The sequence below is a fragment of the Trichosurus vulpecula genome, chromosome 1 (genome assembly GCF_011100635.1).
Source record: "Trichosurus vulpecula isolate mTriVul1 chromosome 1, mTriVul1.pri, whole genome shotgun sequence".
Classification (NCBI taxonomy): Eukaryota; Metazoa; Chordata; class Mammalia; order Diprotodontia; family Phalangeridae; genus Trichosurus; species Trichosurus vulpecula.
Genome location: NC_050573.1, coordinates 153,606,073 through 153,625,408, shown reverse-complemented (window position 1 = coordinate 153,625,408; position 19,336 = coordinate 153,606,073). Strand labels below are relative to the sequence as shown.

Sequence of the window (19,336 nt, the reverse complement as noted above, 5' to 3'; positions counted from 1 at the left end):
TGTACCCAGTGCTACCAGAAGGGATATTCTTTTCCTTAGTACAACTCTCTCACTGAATGGAGAGAGAAAAGCAAGCACAAATTCTGCCCTCCACCCCCACCTTAGCCTACCCCTTCCCTAAACTGATCAGGCCAAAAAAGGGGTTAAGAGTTCAATAAAAAATTTAAAACTTTATCATATTTAACTTAATTCTTTTCTTTAGGACCAGAGAAAAGAAACTGGACTGGGACCAAAAAACAGGACAAATGTAGAACATGGCTGAAACACGAAATTGACAAAACAAAATAAACTGCAATTTTATAAAATAAAATAACATTAGTAGTGGAGATTAGTCACTGTGGGGAGCTGGTTATGGGGGGTAAGGGGAAGGAGAGAAGAAATCCACATAATGGGAGAAATGGAATAGTAAATATCATGGAGAATATCAACTTGAATCTTTTAAATCCCCTAGTAGTAGCTACTAGCAGAATGTTCTGATAAATGTTTAACAACCAGCTCCCCAGAGGGGGGAGGTATGTACACTACACACAATCCCTTAACTTTAATTTGCATTATTAACATCTTCTTCATCACCTGCTTAAGTCTAGACAATCAACAAAACAAATCAAACTTTAATTCATAACATTTGCATATTTCCAAGATATAAATGCTGAAAGGCATAAATACTGAAAATTTAACAAACAGTTCTAATGAGGCAGTATGAACTGACTCCAGCATACCTCTAAATTAGGAACCCAGAAGCAGCATACATAGTAAGGAAGGACTCTGATAGCTTATGAGATAATAAAGGCTCAACCTACATTAAAGTCTTTCACAGCTGAATTCAGATATATGCTCCCAAAGTACTCCAATGGATTAAAAGACTTCAAAAAATTAACAAGTGAAAGAGTTACAGAAAATTATCAAGCTGTATTCATGTGTATCTATACCTCAGGAACTATATTTATTCACTAGGCAATATCTAGCCAATCTAGATAGGCTTTTAAATTATATCTACTTATTTATTCAACCAAAAGAATAAGATATAATTTTGAAACATTTAATTTGAGGAAGTTTCCTTTATTTATTAAATACGTCAGAAACTCCAAACATCTCAAACTAACCTAATTATTTGTCAAAAAATGATAAGGTAATTTTAGTAATCTTTTCTATCACAAAACAAATCACAATTCTTCCTTTGACAGTGCTCAACTTCAAATAATGAAATTTTAGAATCAGAAGTTCCAGACTTGAAAGTCAAAACAAGGAAGCCTGTATTCTGTCTCAAAACACTTCTACCTGAGTGACCCTGAGCTTTTAACTTCTCAGACCTTCAGTTTCCTCATCTAAAAATTAGGATAATAATTACACTACTTATTGTTCACATGGTTATAGAGAAATCTTGCAAATATTAGAATTCTATAAAAATATGAATTATCATTATTATGACACCCAAATCTACATAGCCAATCCTGAACGCTCCCCTAACTTCCAATCCCACATTTCCAAACAAGCTGAACCACTATATCTCGATGGCATGCTGGCACTTCAAACTGTAAATGTCTAAAACTGCCTCCCAAACTTGCCCAGAGAAATTTCTCTATTTCAGTTGATAGCAATACCCAACCTCTTCCAGTATCCCTGAACTGAAACATCAAAATCATCTGACTTATGTCTTCCTAATTCTGTATCTCCAATTTTATCGATTTGCCTCCACAATCTCCTTTTCATTCCCACTGCAACTACTCTCAGTCGTGCCTTTAATTCTTTCCGTTTATTCTATTGCAGTTGCCTCCTAACTAGACTTCCTGGCTCCAATCACTCCTCTCTCCAATTCATCCTTCACAGAGCTATCAAAACAAATATTCAGAGCTATAAATTCAGAAACCCTCAGAAACCCTGCTGCCAAAAAGATAAAACAATGTTTGCCTCTGAAATAAATCTAATTAACATACTTTTCACAAAAATTGAATACATAAGAAGTATATCAAACCTTTAAATATTTAGTGATGATAGGACTGTTTAACCTTTTGTACTTCACAGAGAATGCTTTAATTTGTTACAGGGGAAATTGCATGGCTGTTAATCTACTCACTAGAAATTAAATTGAGACATCAATAATAAACCACCAACAAAATAGTAGTATTATTTTTAAAATTATCAAAAAACCAAAAAAACTAATCCAAAGGTCAGTATGTACATACATAGGATATACATAGTCATCATATAAGTACACAGACTGCTTTACCCACACTGACACCTCTCCAGTTGCCTTAAACCAGTCATTTCCAGTGGACTTACCCACATTATTTATTTCTTTAGCAGATTCCTCAGAAGTTACAGCACTTAAAACTGAATTATAAATTCTAGAGTCAGTTTGCAAATGCGGCAGGGGATTTTCAGTTGTACCAACCTAAGAAAACAAAATGTATCCCAACATAAATATCATTTCTAACTTCTCAAATTGCATTGTTTCATTATCATATTTTGTGATGTAAAATATGAATACTACCACTTTTATGTGCATAATCCATAAAATAGGATGGATAAAAATGAGTAACTTTTTGAAACCAGAACTTTTAGTTAAAATATTCCAAAACAATTTCATTTTTATCAGATATTTTTAAGTTTAGTCACAGAATCAGGATTATAACATAAACTATAGTGTAAGATACAAAGACAAGTTTGTAAACAGTTTACAATAACAGGCCAATTACTATCAGCAGATCAAATCCTTGCCTGATTTCTCAATATCAAAGCTCAATTCCTTTAAAAAAAAATTTGGCTGTGATATGAGCATCCAACATCATACCTCTATAATACTAATTATAATAAATTATAAGGATAAGTCAGTGAAGATTTGGGGGGGGGGTTGTTCTACTAAAGAGGCAAATTTGCACCAGCAAATTTATGAATACCATTCCTCTTTCCCTTCCTTACTTCCCTTCCCTTCCTTACTCTTTCTCACACACACACACACACACACACACACACACACACACACACACACACAAAAGAGTCATCTTTAAGAGCAGTAATTTATTCTACAAATACAGAATACTTTCTACATTCATTCTAAATGGAGGCCAATTAGGAATTTTAAACTTTTTTTTTGTCTACAAACTAAGACATAAAAGGAAAGCTTGAATTAATTGCATAGCATAATATTTTAAGTTTCTTGGGTTGCACAACTTCAAAAATAATGATTTCATTAGGTTTGATGAGTAAAATAACTAAACAATCAGCTTTCTGATATAACTATGAAATTAATCTAAAAAATCTAAATAAATCACTTCTTTTAAATATATTCTGGTCAATACATACTTTTCCTATATAATATGATTATTCTAGAAACAACATCAGGAAATGGTAGGGGAAATTTTCTTTTTCCTATACACTGTATAATCTAGTTACCCAATGACATTTCTGTGTTATACAAAGTAAATACTACATAGTATATACAACATACTAATAAAATTTACTTAGTATTTGTGCAAATAGCTTACTCTGGTGCAGAACTGAGAAATGAGAAGATGGACAAAAAAATGACAAGATTATTGTTTTGTAGGCACTGTCCCACACACAGATGATTAAAACAAGAGGTATTGAAAAAGGAAGGATTGCAGGCAGTGTTTAGCTTCTATGTTCCTTAATTAACAATATATATTGTGACTGTAGCAATAATTTTGGTGGAAAATAGAAGAAACTGACAAAATTAAGTGAATCATATTTTAAATAAAAGATCATGATTGCTACCCCTGCCTCTTTTACTTAAGTGGAAGCCTATTAGATTCTGCTCCAGCCCTTTATTTTAATTCTGGGCATGTCTTTGTTTCAAGTGTGTCTGTTGAAACATATTGTTGAATTCTGGTTTCTGATCCATTCTGTTATCTGGTCCCTTTTTATGGGCAAGCTCATCCCATTCACATTCACAATGATGAGTATGGTATATTTACTTCCATCCCACTTTCTTGTTTCTTCTCTCTCTTTTTATCCTGTCCCTCCTCAAAAGTTTATTTTGCTTCTAATCATGCCTCCCTTATTTTGTCCTCTCTTTTACCATACCTCCCTCCCCCTTTAGGTTATCCCCTTTCCCTCTTTCTTCCCTACTGAGAATTTCCATACACAACTACATATACACACACACACACACACACACACACACACATGCATATATACGTATACATATATATATTCTACTCTCTTTGAACCAACTCTGTGAAGTGAGGTTTAAGAATTGCCTGCCACCCCACTATTTTTCCCTCCACTGTAAAAGCTCTTCCTTGCACACTTCTTTTATGGGAGAAAATTTTCCAATTCTACCTCTCTCTTTCCCCTTCTCCCAGTGCATACCTCTTTCTCATAACTTTATTTTTTGGGGATATCATTCCAACATAATTAACTTACACCCATACTTTCTCTCTATGTAAACTCCTTTTAATTGTCTTAATATTAATTCTTAGGAGTTACATGTATTATATTCTCATATTGAGTCCCTTAGGCTTACTCTTTCATGTTTATCTTTTTATGCTTCTCTTGAGTCTTGTGTCTGAATGTCAAATTTTCTATTTAACACTGGTCTTTTCATCAGGAATGCCTGAAAGTCACCTATTTCATTAAATATCCATTTTTTTTCCACTGAAGGATTATACTCAATTTTGCTGGGTAGGTTATTCTTGGTTGTAATCCTAGCTCCTTTGCCTTCCAAAATAGCATATTCTAAGTCCTCCTATCCTTTAACACAGAAGCCACTAAATGCCTACAATATTTGAATTGTTTCTTTCTGGCTGCTTATTTTCTTTGTGAAGTGAGCCTTCTGAAATAATATTTCTGGGAGTTTTCATTTTGGGATCTCTTTCAGGAAGTGATTAGTACTTTTAATTTCTATTTTACCCTGTGGATCTAAGATAAAGGAGAAGTTTTCCTTTGTAATTTCTTGAACTATGATATCTAGGCTCTTACTCTGATCAGGACCTTGAGATAATACCATAATTCTTAAAATTATCTCTTTGATCTATTTTCTAAGTCAGTTGTTTTTCTAATCTCACATTTTCTTCTATTTTTTCATTCTTTTGATTTTGTTTTATTGTTCCTTGATGTCTCATGGACTCATTAGCTTTCATTTCACCAGTTCTAAGGAATTATTTTCTTCAGTGAGCTTTTGTAACTCTTTTTCCATTTGGCCAATTCTACTTTTTAAGGAGTTCTTTTCATCAGTAAATTTTTATACCTCCTTTTCCACGTTGCCTCTTTTGCTTTTTAAGGACTTCTTTTCTTCAATAATTTTTTGTGCCTCTTTTATGATTAGACCAATTCTGCTTCTTAAGGTATTATTTTCTTCAGTATTTTTTGTGCCTCTTTTATCAGGCTATTAATTATCTTTTCATAGTTGTCTTGCATCAGTTTCCTTTCTTTTCCCAGTTTTTCCTTTCCCACTCTTATCTTTAATTCTTCCAGGAATTCTTGTTGGGATTGGGTCCAATGAGCATTTTTCTCTTTCTTTATAGCTGTTTTCCCATTGCTGTCTTCTGAGTTTGTTTTGGTCTTCCCTGCCACCATACTAGCTTTTAACACTTTTTTTGAAAAAATTGTTTGCTCATTTGTTCAGCCTATTTCTTCACTTTGAATTCATGTTAAAGTTGGGCTCTGCCCACCTCAGGGTGGGGAAGCACTGTCCCAGGCTTCAGGCTTTTTTATGCTGTTATTTTCAGAGCTACTTCTAGGTGTCTTCAAGTTTTTGATGCTTCTAAGATATGGGGATAGATATAGTAACTGCTCTCCTGGTCTGTGTTTTGGTCTTTACCCAGGAAGGGCTCCTGACCCCCTCCAGCCGCAAGTGCTAGCACTACTTTTTGCCTTGAAACTGACAGCAGGGTCCCTGCTTCCTTGTGATAAATGACCAATGCTCTTCCCTACCCTGGAACTGCAACCTAGAACAGTATTTGGGCAACAGTTGCCAAGTCACATGATCTGTAACCAGTGCCAGCAAAGGGTTCCCTTGTAATCTCTAACCAGTTTTCCAGCCCCCTCATGTTCTCTTGGCAAGAGCTTCCGAAACTGCTACTGCTGCTGCTTTTGCAACCACTGCTGGTGTTCTCTCCTCATGTGCTCCAGGTTGCACCAGATGTCACAGACCTCTCTTGTTGGCACTGAGTTTTCTTAGGCCAGAAAAATTTCTCGCTCTGATCTTTTGTTGGCTCTGCCACTCCAAAATTTGATTTGAGGCATTCTTGTAAAGTTTTTTTGGAAGGAAATGTTGAGAGTTCAGCTAGACTGTTATCTCTAATCTGCCATCTTGGCCCATTTAATTTTAATACACAAATTATTATAGCAATGTTTCAATTACTTTCACTAGGCCCCCATGAGGATTTTTTGCCCATTCATTCTCACTTATATTTCTTCTTAAGTGGTCAAAATTACTGCACTTTCCATTCGTCTGGTTCTGCTTTTATTTCACATTATTCATAAATGTCTTTCTAGAGCTCTTTGCATTCTCCATACTTAACAGTTTTAATGTCATTATAGCATGCCATTATGTTAATGTTGTTGTAGTTGTTCAGTCATATCCAACTACTCGTGACCCTATTTGGGGTTTTCCGGGCAAAAATACTTGAGTGGTTTGCCATTTCCTTCTCCAGCTCATTTGACAGATAAGGAAACTAAGGCAAATAGGGTTAAATGATTCACCTAGGGTCACACAGCTAGCAAGTGTCTGAGGCTGGATTTAAGTTCCAGTTTTCCTGACTCCAGGCTGGGTGCTCCATCTACTGCACCACCTAGCTTCTTGTTAATGTACCACAATCTATTTAATCATTTCCCTACTGCTAGGCTTTTAGATTGCTGCCAGTTTTTGGAAATCACATATAAATGCTGCTAAGAAAACTTTCAACAGATAGCACTGGTTTTTTTTCTTACTACCTTTCATGGTATATGTTCAACAATGGAATTAATGAATCCATGATTTTTTTTTAAATAACTTACTTTGTAGGGCCAGACTGCTCTACAAGTTTGAAATCCTAACAATAATAAATTAGTGTGCCTATTTCTGTACAATAAGTTTGGAATTTGATGAGTTTTCAAAGTTTTTTAATGTCCATCTATGATTACTAATAAGGTTCAGCAATTTTTAAAGTGTGATTATTAACAATTTTTTAAAATTAGGTTTTTCTTATAAAGAAATTTTCCTTTTCAGTACAGTCATATATGACTATCTTGTTCCTAACTTCTTTTACTTGTAGTTTTTAAAAATGCATTTCCCCTCCAAATCAAGTCAAGAAGCACTTATTAAAAGACTACTACGTGTCAGGCAATGTGTTGTGTGCTGGAACTGAGATATACATCATTCCATTTTCTTCTATCACTATTATAGAAAGTTTTTAAATTTTTATATTATTCAGATGGAATTCTCTGAAGTATATGTTCTAAGACATGAGTCTACATCTCTTTCCTATCAAATTGTCAATTTCCCCAGGTATATTCATAAAATGTGAATTATTTTTCCCAATTTTCATTTTCTGAGGGATTATCAAATGCTAATCTTTTTTTTTTTTTAATTTGGTCAGATGTCTGGTCTATCTACTCTGTTCCACTAATCTATTTTTGTACACAACTTTGATAATAATCACTTTGAAATATATTTTAAAGTCTGAGTACACAAAAAACCACCTTTATCAGCTTTTTCCCTCCAATGAGCCTCCTTGATGTTTGAGCCTGATTGTTTTTCTACATAAATTTCCTTATGATTTTTTCTGGTTCTATAAAGAAAATCCTTGGTATTTTGATTAGTATTTCAGGAAACATATAAATTAACTTGGAGGTATTTGCACTTTTTTATTATGTCAATCTTTTACTCTATTAATCTAATCTGAATGTCCTGTCAATTATTTAGGTCCTCCTTTATTTTGGTTGTTAGAGCTTTACAGTAGTCTTTATAAGGGTCCTACGCATTCTTAAGTAAGTTCATTCCTAAATAGTTGATGGTTTTTCTTATTGCTCTAAATGGAGTTTCTTTCAAAATTATTTTTTTCAAAATTTATTTTTACTAGCAAATTAGAATACAGTTGATTTTTGACACATTCTTGTATCCTGTGATTTTGCTAGATATTTTTGGTTGAGGAAGTTGGATTTTCCAGATGATTATGATACCATCTACAAAAAATTATATTCTTATTGCTTTATTTCCAATGTTACTCCAACAGACATTTTGTCTGATTTAACTGCTAGATCTTCCAAATGAAAGCAGTGAGAGTAAATTTCCTTGCTTTCTACCTGTTCTTAGTGGCAGTGCTTCTGTTTGTCACTTGTTATTGGTTAACTATTGGTTCAAAGTAGATCATTTTTGTTGTGTTAAATAACTATCCCTCTACATCCAATTTTTTAATGTTTCTACAATGAATGAATATTAGATTTCATCAACTATGTTCTCAGTATCTATTGATAAGATAGGGTTTTTTTGGTTTATGTTTCACATAGGTAGTATTTATGATATTAAACCAGGTATGCATACCTAATATAAGCCCTGCTTGCTCAGGATATACAATTTTAGTGTATTGCTATATTACTTTGACTTTTATTTAGTATATCTGTATTTATACTGATTGGGGAAACTTGTCTATAACATTTAATGATATCTTTACCTTGAACAAAAAGCAACACTATATTTGCCTCATAAAATACCCTCTATTTCTGCACATTAGCTAATAATCTGTTATACAGTGATTATTTGCAGAAAATTTAAAAGAATGCTGCTGTAATCTGTCTTAGCCAGGTATAGTTTTAGTAAGGTGGGAAGGGAGGAAGGTTGTTCTGGTTGTTTTTTCAGGGTAATTCTTTGCCAATTTGTCTTATTTTTTTCTCCAAGATTTGTCTATTTAAATTAATAAGCTCATGTTACGTCACTACTGGAAAAGTGTTTTGTGCATTATTATCTAGTTCTTTTAAATTCTCAACCTTGTTAGAATGTAGCTGGGAAGTTTTCAGACTTTTTCAATGTATTGATCAATTATGTGTATTTTTTTCCTCTTTATTTTGTCTTTAAAAAATACTATTTATTATTTTGGATAGCTCTCTAGAAAAGAGAGAGAAAGAAATACAGGTGAAACTATGGTTATGTGAAAAAACAAAAAAAATCAATAAATCTTATTTTTAAAAAAGAACATAGCTGGGTGTGGTATTCTCTAATATTCTTAATTTCTTGTGTGTTTGTTGTGATCTGCATTTTCTCTTCCATTTTTTGATTCAATTTTCTGAAGGTTTGTTAATTTAATTAATCTTTACCCCCCCAAAAAAAATCAACCACTGATTTTTAACTCAATTATTCTTCCATTTTCTCTTCTATTTATTACTCGACTTATCTTTTATAAATATTTTATTCTCCTATGGATTATCATTTTGCTTCTTTCCTAGCAATTTTAGATACAAGTTTATTTTTTTTCTTTCCTTTCTTACTAATGTAGTCACTTGATATAAATTTACCATCCAGAACAGCCTTTGGCTGTCTCCTATGGATTCTGATATGCGACATAACTTTTAAATATTAATTTTCTGATATTTTAACAAGCACTGTTTAGTAGATTTTCAGTTTCTGTATAGTTTTACAACTGTACAGGTTATTATTTAATTCTAATTTCATTGTATAGATCTAAAAATATGGTCTACTTAATTCCTGCCTTCTTAAATTCAAGCAAGGTTTTTCTATGATGTAGTATGTTACTTTTTAATGAGGGTTTCAATAGGTACTTGAATGTGTATTCCTTATATCTTCCATTTAGCTCTTTCCACATTTCCATTAATTATAATTTATCAGGTAAGCACATAATTCAAATCTGTGATTTCTTTATTGTTCATCTTCTTCTGTTACATACTGCTAAGGAAGTATTGAGGTACTCTACTATTACTACGTTTGTCTATTTATTCTTACATTTGTGTATACTCTTACTATCAATTATTCAGTATGTAAAAATTAAACTTTTTTTATTTTTTCTTTCACCATTATTTGATGCTTTTGTTTGTCTCTAATATTTAATTTCTACTCCACCAACTACCACTTCTACAATCCTTGATTTTCTGAAACTTTCAGATTTCTATTTTAAACTCATCACTCAACTTTAACCTAGTCATTTCTTTTTGCCTAAAAGTGTTCCCTACAAGCAACACTTTGTTTCTTGATCCAGTCGGTAAATGACAATTCAGATAATTCACATTTATAGTTATAAATAGTAAATCTTATCCACTTGCTCTTATTTTCATCTTAGATTTTGTTGTCTAGAAGGTATGAAGTTTGTCTTAATCTATAAATATCTTAATTAGTAAAATTAGCTAATAAAACAAGTTATATTTTTACTTTTAACTATTATTATATTTCCCTAAGGTTTAATCATCTTTATAGTAGAGATAAAAGTTTTGCCTTTGGGATTATCAGTTCCTTTCTCTTTTCCCTGTTTTTTAAAAGTTACTACTGTTTTTCATCTAAGGTAGAGGGAAAGGTCAAAGATAATATCAAGGTTTTTTAATAGAGAGGGCTGTGTGTGAATGGTGGTATTGCTAACTACAGAGAAAGAGGAGCAAGTAGGTTTTTGGACAAAGTTCAATCTTGGAAAGGTCAAGTTTGAGGAAATAATGAAAAATATAAGGAGAGATGGCCTGAAGGCCAATTATATTGACATAGTTATAAAAATTTTTTTTTAAATTCACAGACCTCAGTTAAGAATCCCTGATATATAGTAGTTACATACAAAACAGATACAGAATAGATACAAGATAACCTTGGTGATGGCAAAACTGTGAACAGCTGAGGGAAATAGGAATAACCTCATGTAGAGAATGGTGTTTGAGATGAGCTTTAAAAGAAATTGAAGCTTCCAAGAGGAAGGGGGAAAGGGGCATGTACTCCAGGCATGGGGGACAGTCAATGCAAAAGATAGAAGATGGAATGATGTACAGGGAGAACAGCAAGGAGGTCAATTTCTTTGAACAAAAGAGCGTATGGAAGGGAGTAATGTGTATATTCTATCAGGAAGACAAAATGTATTCATAGAAATATATACAAAATATATTTAAAATAAATACAAGCAAATTATGAGGGAGACACTAGCAAGTGAGTGGATCAGGACGGGCTTCATAAAAGAAGAAATATACTAAAGTACGGAAATAAAGAGAAAAATCAAGATTAGAGATACTGATCATTTACACAGAAGTGAAACTAGGAATAAATGAGGTTATCAAGAGAGTGAAGAAACAAACACTGAGCATAGAATCTTAAAGAAAACCCAACTTAAGGGATCAGGAAGAAGTTTTATCAGAGAAGTAGGAGAAACAGGAATGTTGGGAGAAAATAAACAAAAGAAAGGGTTAATCAACAGTGTCAAATGATGTAAGGTGATGAAAAAGAAGATTTTTTCTTCCGTTAAGTCACTAGATTTATCAAGTAAAAGATCACTGGTGACCTTTAAAAGAGAAATTTTAAAACAGTAATGGAAATGGAAGCCAAATTGCAAGGGGCTCAGGAGAAAATGAGTAATGAGGAAATGGGGGCATCACATCCAAACAATTTTTTCAAGAAATGAATACATAAAAAGGGAGCACAGTAGTTAAACAAGGTATAAAGGTCAAAGGAAAATTTTTTTTAAGGCCTGAGCATTCCTGCAGGCAGATGAGGAACCAATGGAAAGGAGACAATCTAAGCATGAGAAAGAGGGAAATGATTGCTAAAGCAAAATCATAAAGGAGGGAAGAAAATGGGTTCAGGGCAATGAGGAGAATGATTGGCTTTAATAAAATGATAAGAAGGAAAGAATAAGGATGCTAAGTTTTAAGAAAGTGAGTTCTCGAAATTCTTTCTCCAAATTTTGAAAAATTATTAGAATTAAATTTCTAAATCATAACTTCCAAAAATGTTTGTTGGCAAATACTTTGACACAGATTTTGAAATTTTTCTACAGTCAGCAAACTACTGTTAATCTAAAAATAACATTTTTCTTATCTTGACATACAATCAAGTATCTATAGTATGTATGATATGCTTTCTTCACTTTTCCTTTACCTTAGTAAATGTAACATTTGGACCCAGCTTATTAACCTTGTCATTCAGATTTGATGTGCTAATATTTCCTGGAGGTCTAAATCTTGGTTTTTTTGCTAGACTCCCCTGTAATTGACTTGGTGCTGCAGATCTTCTCATATTCAGTAATGATCTGTAGGGGAAAGCAAATAAAGAAATTATGCGTGAGTCTTTTTTCTTTTTGGTCCAAACCTCTTATTTTTTCCATCTGAAAAATGGATTGTCAGTCTTTAGCCTATAAACTTAAGAGAGTTGCCTGTAGCAGAGATGTCAAACACATGGCCCCATAGCTGCATGCAGCCAATAACATTCTCAGGTATAGCCTGAACTAGATTAAAATGTAATTGGGAAATATTTAACAAAATATATAAAAATATAATAAAACACATCTTATATTAATATGTGGTTTTTCTGTTAATAGGCAGCCTGCAGAGATACTTATCCTTTATTCTTATACTTTAGTGGTCTTTGTTTCTACTAAACTACAGAATAGAGATTAAGTGAGCATAGTCATGCATTTAGCACCATCAATTAAACATAGTTCTTTCTCATTCTAAGGCCAATCTCACTATTAAAGTAAGGAAACAAGTATTTATTAAGTGCCTACTATGTATCAGGCACTGTACTACGCACTTTACATATATTAACTCATTTGACCCTGGAAACAACCCTAGCAGGTAGATGTTATTATTTTCTCCAATTTTTTTTTATAATTGGCGAAACTGAGGAACAGGTTAAATGATTTGCTGAGAGTCACACAGCTAGTGCAGGAGGATGAATTTGAACTCAGATCTTCCTGCCTCCAGGCCCAGGACTCTATCCACAATACCACCTAACTGCTCAATCCCAATCCAATAAACATTCAGTAAGCACCTACAATGTGCCAGACACCCTACCAAGCACTGGGCATATAAACAATAAAAAGACAGCCCTAGCCCTCAGGGAGTTTACAATACAATGAAGGAGAGGGGGCCCAATACACAAAAGGAGCCAGGAAAAGTGAGGGGGTGGGAATCCAGGGGTATCTAGTTTTTTGGAGCTGAAACCCAAAGTTCAGCAAGAATAACCAAATATAAACAGTCCATGGTCAAGGGCAGATAAATCCAGTCCTTACTAGGGCCCCACTGCCTTCCTTCCCTAACTTCTACCCCACAACCCCCTCAAACCTAATCCCATGTCAAGTTTGATTCCTCCTCCATCAATTTCCTCAGGCTCACCTTCCCACTTCCCTCAGTAAGGACCAGTCCCTAACTCCCTGGGCTCCAGCAACAGCTCCTCCTCACCATCCAGCCTTCCTTATATTTTACAATTACTCTCCCTAGACATTCTCTGGCCATTTTCCTGCCATGTTTCTGCTTTCCACTCTCCTCTCACTCCTCTCTTATTGCCTTTATTCTGGGAATAGTAATCAAAAAAATCAACACTATCATTCTCCACTTACCATCTCCTTGATTTCTCTCCTTGTGGAACACCATTTCCCAATATGTGTGGTCTTCTCCAATTTGAATCTAAATTTCTTGAGGAGCAGGGACTATCTTGTTTTTTGTACTTACATCCCCAAGGCTAAGCACATGCTAAGTGCTTAATAAATGCTTTTTCTTTCACTCATTCTATGTCCCAGATTCACTCCTACTCAGATCCCTCTACCCAATAAACCATTTTTCTCTTCACCCAGAACGTCTGCATAGCACCCCTTCTCCAAACTCACTCTTTCCTTCCAAATGCTTTCTCACCTAGATCCTCCCACCCACTAAAACCATTATCATGGGAAGTGGCTCTCTGATGAAGGGCTAACAGTTCAGTGGGGGTGAAGAAATACGTGGTCCTTCAGAACCTTAATGTTTTTAAAGGATATTGAGAGAATTGGACAAAAAAGCAGTGGTCCTGGGGTACAGACTGTTTCCATTCTAGGGGTTTTAAGAGGGGAAAGAAAAGGGAATATAAAATGAATACACTCGCATAGGGAAAAAAAAAAAGGATAGGGGGAAGAATTACTATTTCTCCCAACTGGAGTGTGTGGGAAGTTCATAGGAATGGAGGAAGGGTGTAGGGAGGAGAGAGCAGATGAATCTCACTCTTATCTGAACCAGACAAGGAGGGCTGAATATGCAGACATAAACACATATACATAAACACACATATATACACATCATAAACACACAAACATACTCTCTCTCTCTCTCTCAGCTAAAAATACATCAAATTTAGCAGGGATAGGGAGAAGAGGCTTTAACAGAGAGGATAACATCAGTGAAAAGAGGTACAAGCAAAACAATCTCCTTGATCCTGAAGCAGGGGTCAAAAAAGGGAAGGAAAAAATGATAAGAACTATAAACCAAGAGGGTGTCCATAAATTGAGGAAGAGCTGAATAATATGAATGCAATAAACTATTGTTGTGCATAAGAAATAGCTAGAGATAATTTTAAAGACTATTGGGAAATTGTAACTGATAAAGCAAAGTAAGCCTCCCAAAGAAAACAATTTATACAATGACTATAACATTGTAAAGAAAAATTACTATCAAAGTCATAAGAATGCTGATCAAGAGCTATAATGAGCATGTTATCTACTTCCTGACAGAGATAATGGACTCAAGACACAAAAGGAGACATACATTTTTGGAAATGGCTACTGCATAGATATGTTTTGTTTAACAATGTTTATTTGTTTAAAAGGTTGGGTGGTTTGTTTTTTTTCTGTTTTTAATGGGCGGGGGTAGGGAGAATGGAAGAGGGATAGCAATAGTAAGGCCAAAAAAAAGAAAGAAAAATAAGAGACACTGAAACATTTTAAAAATGCATAAATTAGTTCAGAAAGTACTTCAGAAGGAAGTACAGACAAGCAGGATAGGTTTAAAAGTATTAGATTGAATTTATTATATACTCTTAAAAGCAAGAAGTAAAGAATATAGATAGATTCATGCTTTCATATACAATGCTCTTTGTGTTCTACTTTCTATATGGAATGCTCATGGTATGGGGGCTTTTTATGTTTAAGTTCAAAATTTTTTTAAAAATAAAATATAATTTTGAAATACTTAAGCAAGTACCTGAAAAAATGTGATCCCATACTCTGATGGAATACTTCTCAAGTGGGTAAGTCTTTATCCAGACAAACTCCAAGAAAGGAGGGAGGGAGGGAGAAAGGAAGGAAGGAAGATAAAGGAAGGAAGGAAAGAAGAAAGGAAGGAAGGAAAGAGGGAAGAAAGGAAAGAAAAAAAGAGAAAGATGAAAAAGGAGAGGAAGACAGGGAGGAGGAGAGAGGGAGGGAGAGAAAGAGATGGAGGGGGAGGGGGAGAGAGGGAGAGAGAAGAGAGAGGAAGAGAGGGAGGAAGAGAGAGGAAAAGGGGGAAGAGATAGGAGGGAGGGAGGGAGAGAGACGGGGAGAGAAGGAGAGGGAAATTTAAAAGATGCTCTATTCTGCCTGGTATGACCAATGATACTGGATGAAGACAGCCCATTCTGTAGGTGAGGAGCCACTAAGTATTAGGGATCTCGGCAGAACCTCCAAAATTGTCATATGAAACTGAGACTACACTTCAATCAGCAGGTGAGTTCAAAGTTTACTTAATACTACTGAAGCATTCAACACTATAAAGTGACCTCTCCCACTGGATGCTCTCTCTAGATATTATCCGTCTGGTCTCTCCTACTCATCTCCTTTGCTGGTTCATCATCTATGTCCTAATCTCTAACTGTGCATATATCCCAAAAATCTGTCTTGAGCCCTCTTCTATTTCTCCTACCTCTCTCAGTGACTTCATCAGCTCCCATGGCTTCAATTAAGAACCCTTAGGCAAATTACTCCCAAATCTACTTCTCCAGCCTCCTAGTCTCTCCCCTGAACTCAAGTTCCATACCACCAACTGCCTATTAGACATTTTGAACTGGATGTCCCAGTCACCTCAAACTCAAGAGTTTCAAAACAGAACACATTATACGCTGCTCATTCAACCTACTCCTCCTTCCCAACTTCCCTATGTCTACTGAGGGTATAACTATCCTATTAGTCACTCAAGATCACAACCCCAAAGTCATCCTAGATTCTTCCTCACCCCTCCTCATCCAAACAACCTAGTTTTGCTCTTTTGCTCACATCTCTCTGTAAGTTCCCTTCTCTCTACTCCCAAGGCCACCAGAACCACAAGTCCTCCCTACATCCAATCCATATTCTTACATATCTGTTAGTGATTTACCTTAAAGCACAGGTCTAATCATGTCACTCTCTGTTCAAAAAGCTATGTGACTCTCTATTGCCTCTAGGATCAAATGCAAGTTCTTCTGTGCAGCATTTAAAGCCTTTCACAATATTTCTTGCCCAGGGTCACACTGCTGGTAAATATCTGAGGCTGGATTTGAACTCCAGATCTCCTGACTGCAAGTCTGGTGCTCTATCCACTACACACTCCTTAATTGTCAGAGAGGGGTTTGATTACCTATACCTGAATGCTGCCAGCAGCCCACCTTTCTCAGTATAACCAAACATAATGTTCCTGCCCCTATCCTACAACCTTTTCTCAAGTCCTGCCAAGGCTCTTTCTTTGTTGTGGAGACCCCTCCTTCTCTGGGGGATGCTGCCTTTGCTGGGGTTCCCAAAGTGATCCATTTTATTAAATTATACCAATCACTGTTAATTAATAATCTGATCTAGCTTAGAGTCTGTACCTCGGTATACCTTTATTGCATGTATTTGGCACATAAATGTTAAGAGATTTGCCCAAAGTTGGAAGGTTAGTTAAGTTTCATAGCTAGGATCCTAACTGTGAAGACTGCACATGTAATGCTCTTTTCACTACAGTGGCATCATAAATAATGAGCCAAGAGCACTTATCACAGTGCCTGACACAAAGTAGGCACTTAGTAAATGTTTATTAATTGACATAGTAGAAACACTTAATAAATGCCTGTTGACTTGACTAGGAGCCAGGAAGACCTAAGTTCAAGTCCCAGTTCTGCCACAGTGGCTGTTCAAATCTGGGTAAGTCCCTTAACTTCTCTAATGCTCTAAGCCAGAGGTGTCAAATTGTCTGCTTACCAAACTCTTCCTGAACCAGATTAAAATGTAACTGAGAAAAGCTAACAAAATAAAAATACAACATAACATAGCTAATGTTAATTTGTGGTTTTCTAAGTCAATATGCAGTCTACCATTTCCATTTGAGTTTGACATCACTGCTCTACGCAACTATATAAAAACTATAGCATACAGGCAAGGCACAGGCCTACATTGTTAGGGGAGAATTCTGACCTGGGAGTTCTCCTTACTAATAAGATAATAGGCTAAGTCACTCTTCTATACTTCATCATGATGGCTCTATGATTACAGCAATAGGTAGAACCATCAGTCAACAAGCCTTTGTTATTAATAATAACAGCTATGTCTCTTTAAGGTTTGCTAAGTGTTTTATATATATTATATATATACATATATATGTATATGTGTGTGTGTGTGTATATATATATATATATATATATATATATATATATATATATATAAATAAAATCTCATTTGGTCCTCACAACAACACTGTGAGGCAGATGCTATTATTATTATCCTTAATGTACAAATAAGGAAACTGAACTTAAAACAGCTTAATTTACTTGTACATTGTCACTGGACTATTAAGTATCTGACAGAGGAACTGAACTTAGGGCCTCCTGACTCCAAGTCTTGAGCTCTCTCTACCTATTAAGCATTTATTATGTTCCTCATACTGTGCTAAGCACTACGGATACAAAAAAAAAAGTCTCTACCCTCAAAAAGCTTATGATATGAGAGACAACATAAAAATAACCATGATAGATAGATGTGAAAAGATGGATAAATGAATAGATATGAATACATAAACTGATGGACAGACAAATGGATAGATGAATGAATGGATGAACATAGAGAGCTAAATGGATAGGTAGATAAATGGAATAAATATGCATGGATAGGCAGAAGAATGAGTAGACAGACTAAGAGATGAATGGATAGATATAGTCAGATGAATAGATAAATAAGATAGATTGATATGAATGGATAAATGGATGGATATATAAACAGATGAATGAACAGATGGATAAATGGATAGATATAAATAGAAAGCTGAATAGGATGCATAGACATGAATGGCTAAATGGATGGACAGCTACTGATAGATAGACAGACTGAAAGACAGATGGACAAATGGGGAGAGAGAGACGGATACCAGACCGGCTTGTGCAGTCAGAGGGATACAAATAACGTGCGGTGCAGTAGCCCCACAAGCACAGGCTTTGGGGAGGAGCCAAGAATCACGCCCAATAAGCTGGGCCCGCCCACCCCTCAGCCCACCTCCACCCCTCAGCCCACCTCCACCCCTCAGCCCACCTCCACCCCTCAGCCCACCTCCACCCCTCAGCCCACCTCCACCCCCTCAGCCCTACCATCCAACTTTTCTTCCTCTATCTCTCCATCTAGGCATCCAGGGCCTTCCCACCACCCTCGCCCATCAGGGACCCACCGGTGAGGAGCAGAAGGCACTGGTCAGACGGAGACAGAAGACAGGATACCCTCTCCTCAGCCCAACCGAGGCTCAAGCGTCCCGCCGACAAGGCCGCACGCTCAGCGCTCAGCCAATCACCGACCAGTCTCTCATTACACATGCGTAATGCCATCTCCCAGTAGAAGGGCCGGCACGCCTGGGGCGCATACGTATTAGGTAGCGTCTGGAGGGCGTTTTGTTTTCGTTTTTTGCTGCTTGGTTCTGGCATGTTTTCTGCGCATGTGTGACTCAGTTGAAGGCGGGAGGAGAGAAGAGTGGAGTTTTGTTTCGTTTTGTGCTATTTTCATGAAACCTTTCCTCATTTTAAACTCTAAACTCACTTAAACTCCAGGAGCTTACCTAGAGTTTTTTTAAATATCTTGATAATTGTATTTCAAGATAATTTGTTTTTTAAATATCTTGATAATTGTATTTTCAATATAATTGGTTTTCTTTGTAAAGCTAAGCATTTTATGCATTTAAAAGCATTATCCCGAGAAGGAGTGCTTGGCACCTCGACCTAGACTGTCCATCTCTCAGCCAAGCTTGGCAGGCAGGCTACGACGCATCCTCCAGAATAGCGGACTGAGCGGGGTGGGGGTGGGGAGGAGACGGTGGTGAGTGAGGAGTGGACCGGGCGAAATGACCTGGGTGGGATGAGGAGGGCAGTGAGAGAGGCCGTCACGGACTGTCGCGAAAGGGCGGGCCCGGGCGAACGGATGTGGCCGCTTTGCGACAATTGCCTGAAACCGACTTGGCTCGCGTCCGTCAGCTTCTCAGCTGGTGAGGC

The 19,336-nt window shown here is 35.9% G+C and overlaps 1 protein-coding gene across 1 annotated transcript in view; it reads right to left on the bottom strand.

The window, feature by feature from the left end:
- Positions 1–18,607, bottom strand: part of RAD54B (RAD54 homolog B) — a 119,858-nt gene extending 101,251 nt beyond the window's left edge. Inside the window, exons 1-3 of the mRNA XM_036754134.1 lie at positions 18,526–18,607; positions 12,020–12,170; positions 2,281–2,392 (exon numbers count right to left, since the gene is read on the bottom strand). Of these exons, the coding sequence (XP_036610029.1) occupies positions 2,281–2,392; positions 12,020–12,157 (250 nt within the window). The 5' untranslated portion in view covers positions 12,158–12,170; positions 18,526–18,607. The remainder of the gene's footprint in view (positions 1–2,280; positions 2,393–12,019; positions 12,171–18,525) is intronic.
- Positions 18,608–19,336: the final 729 nt, after the last annotated feature.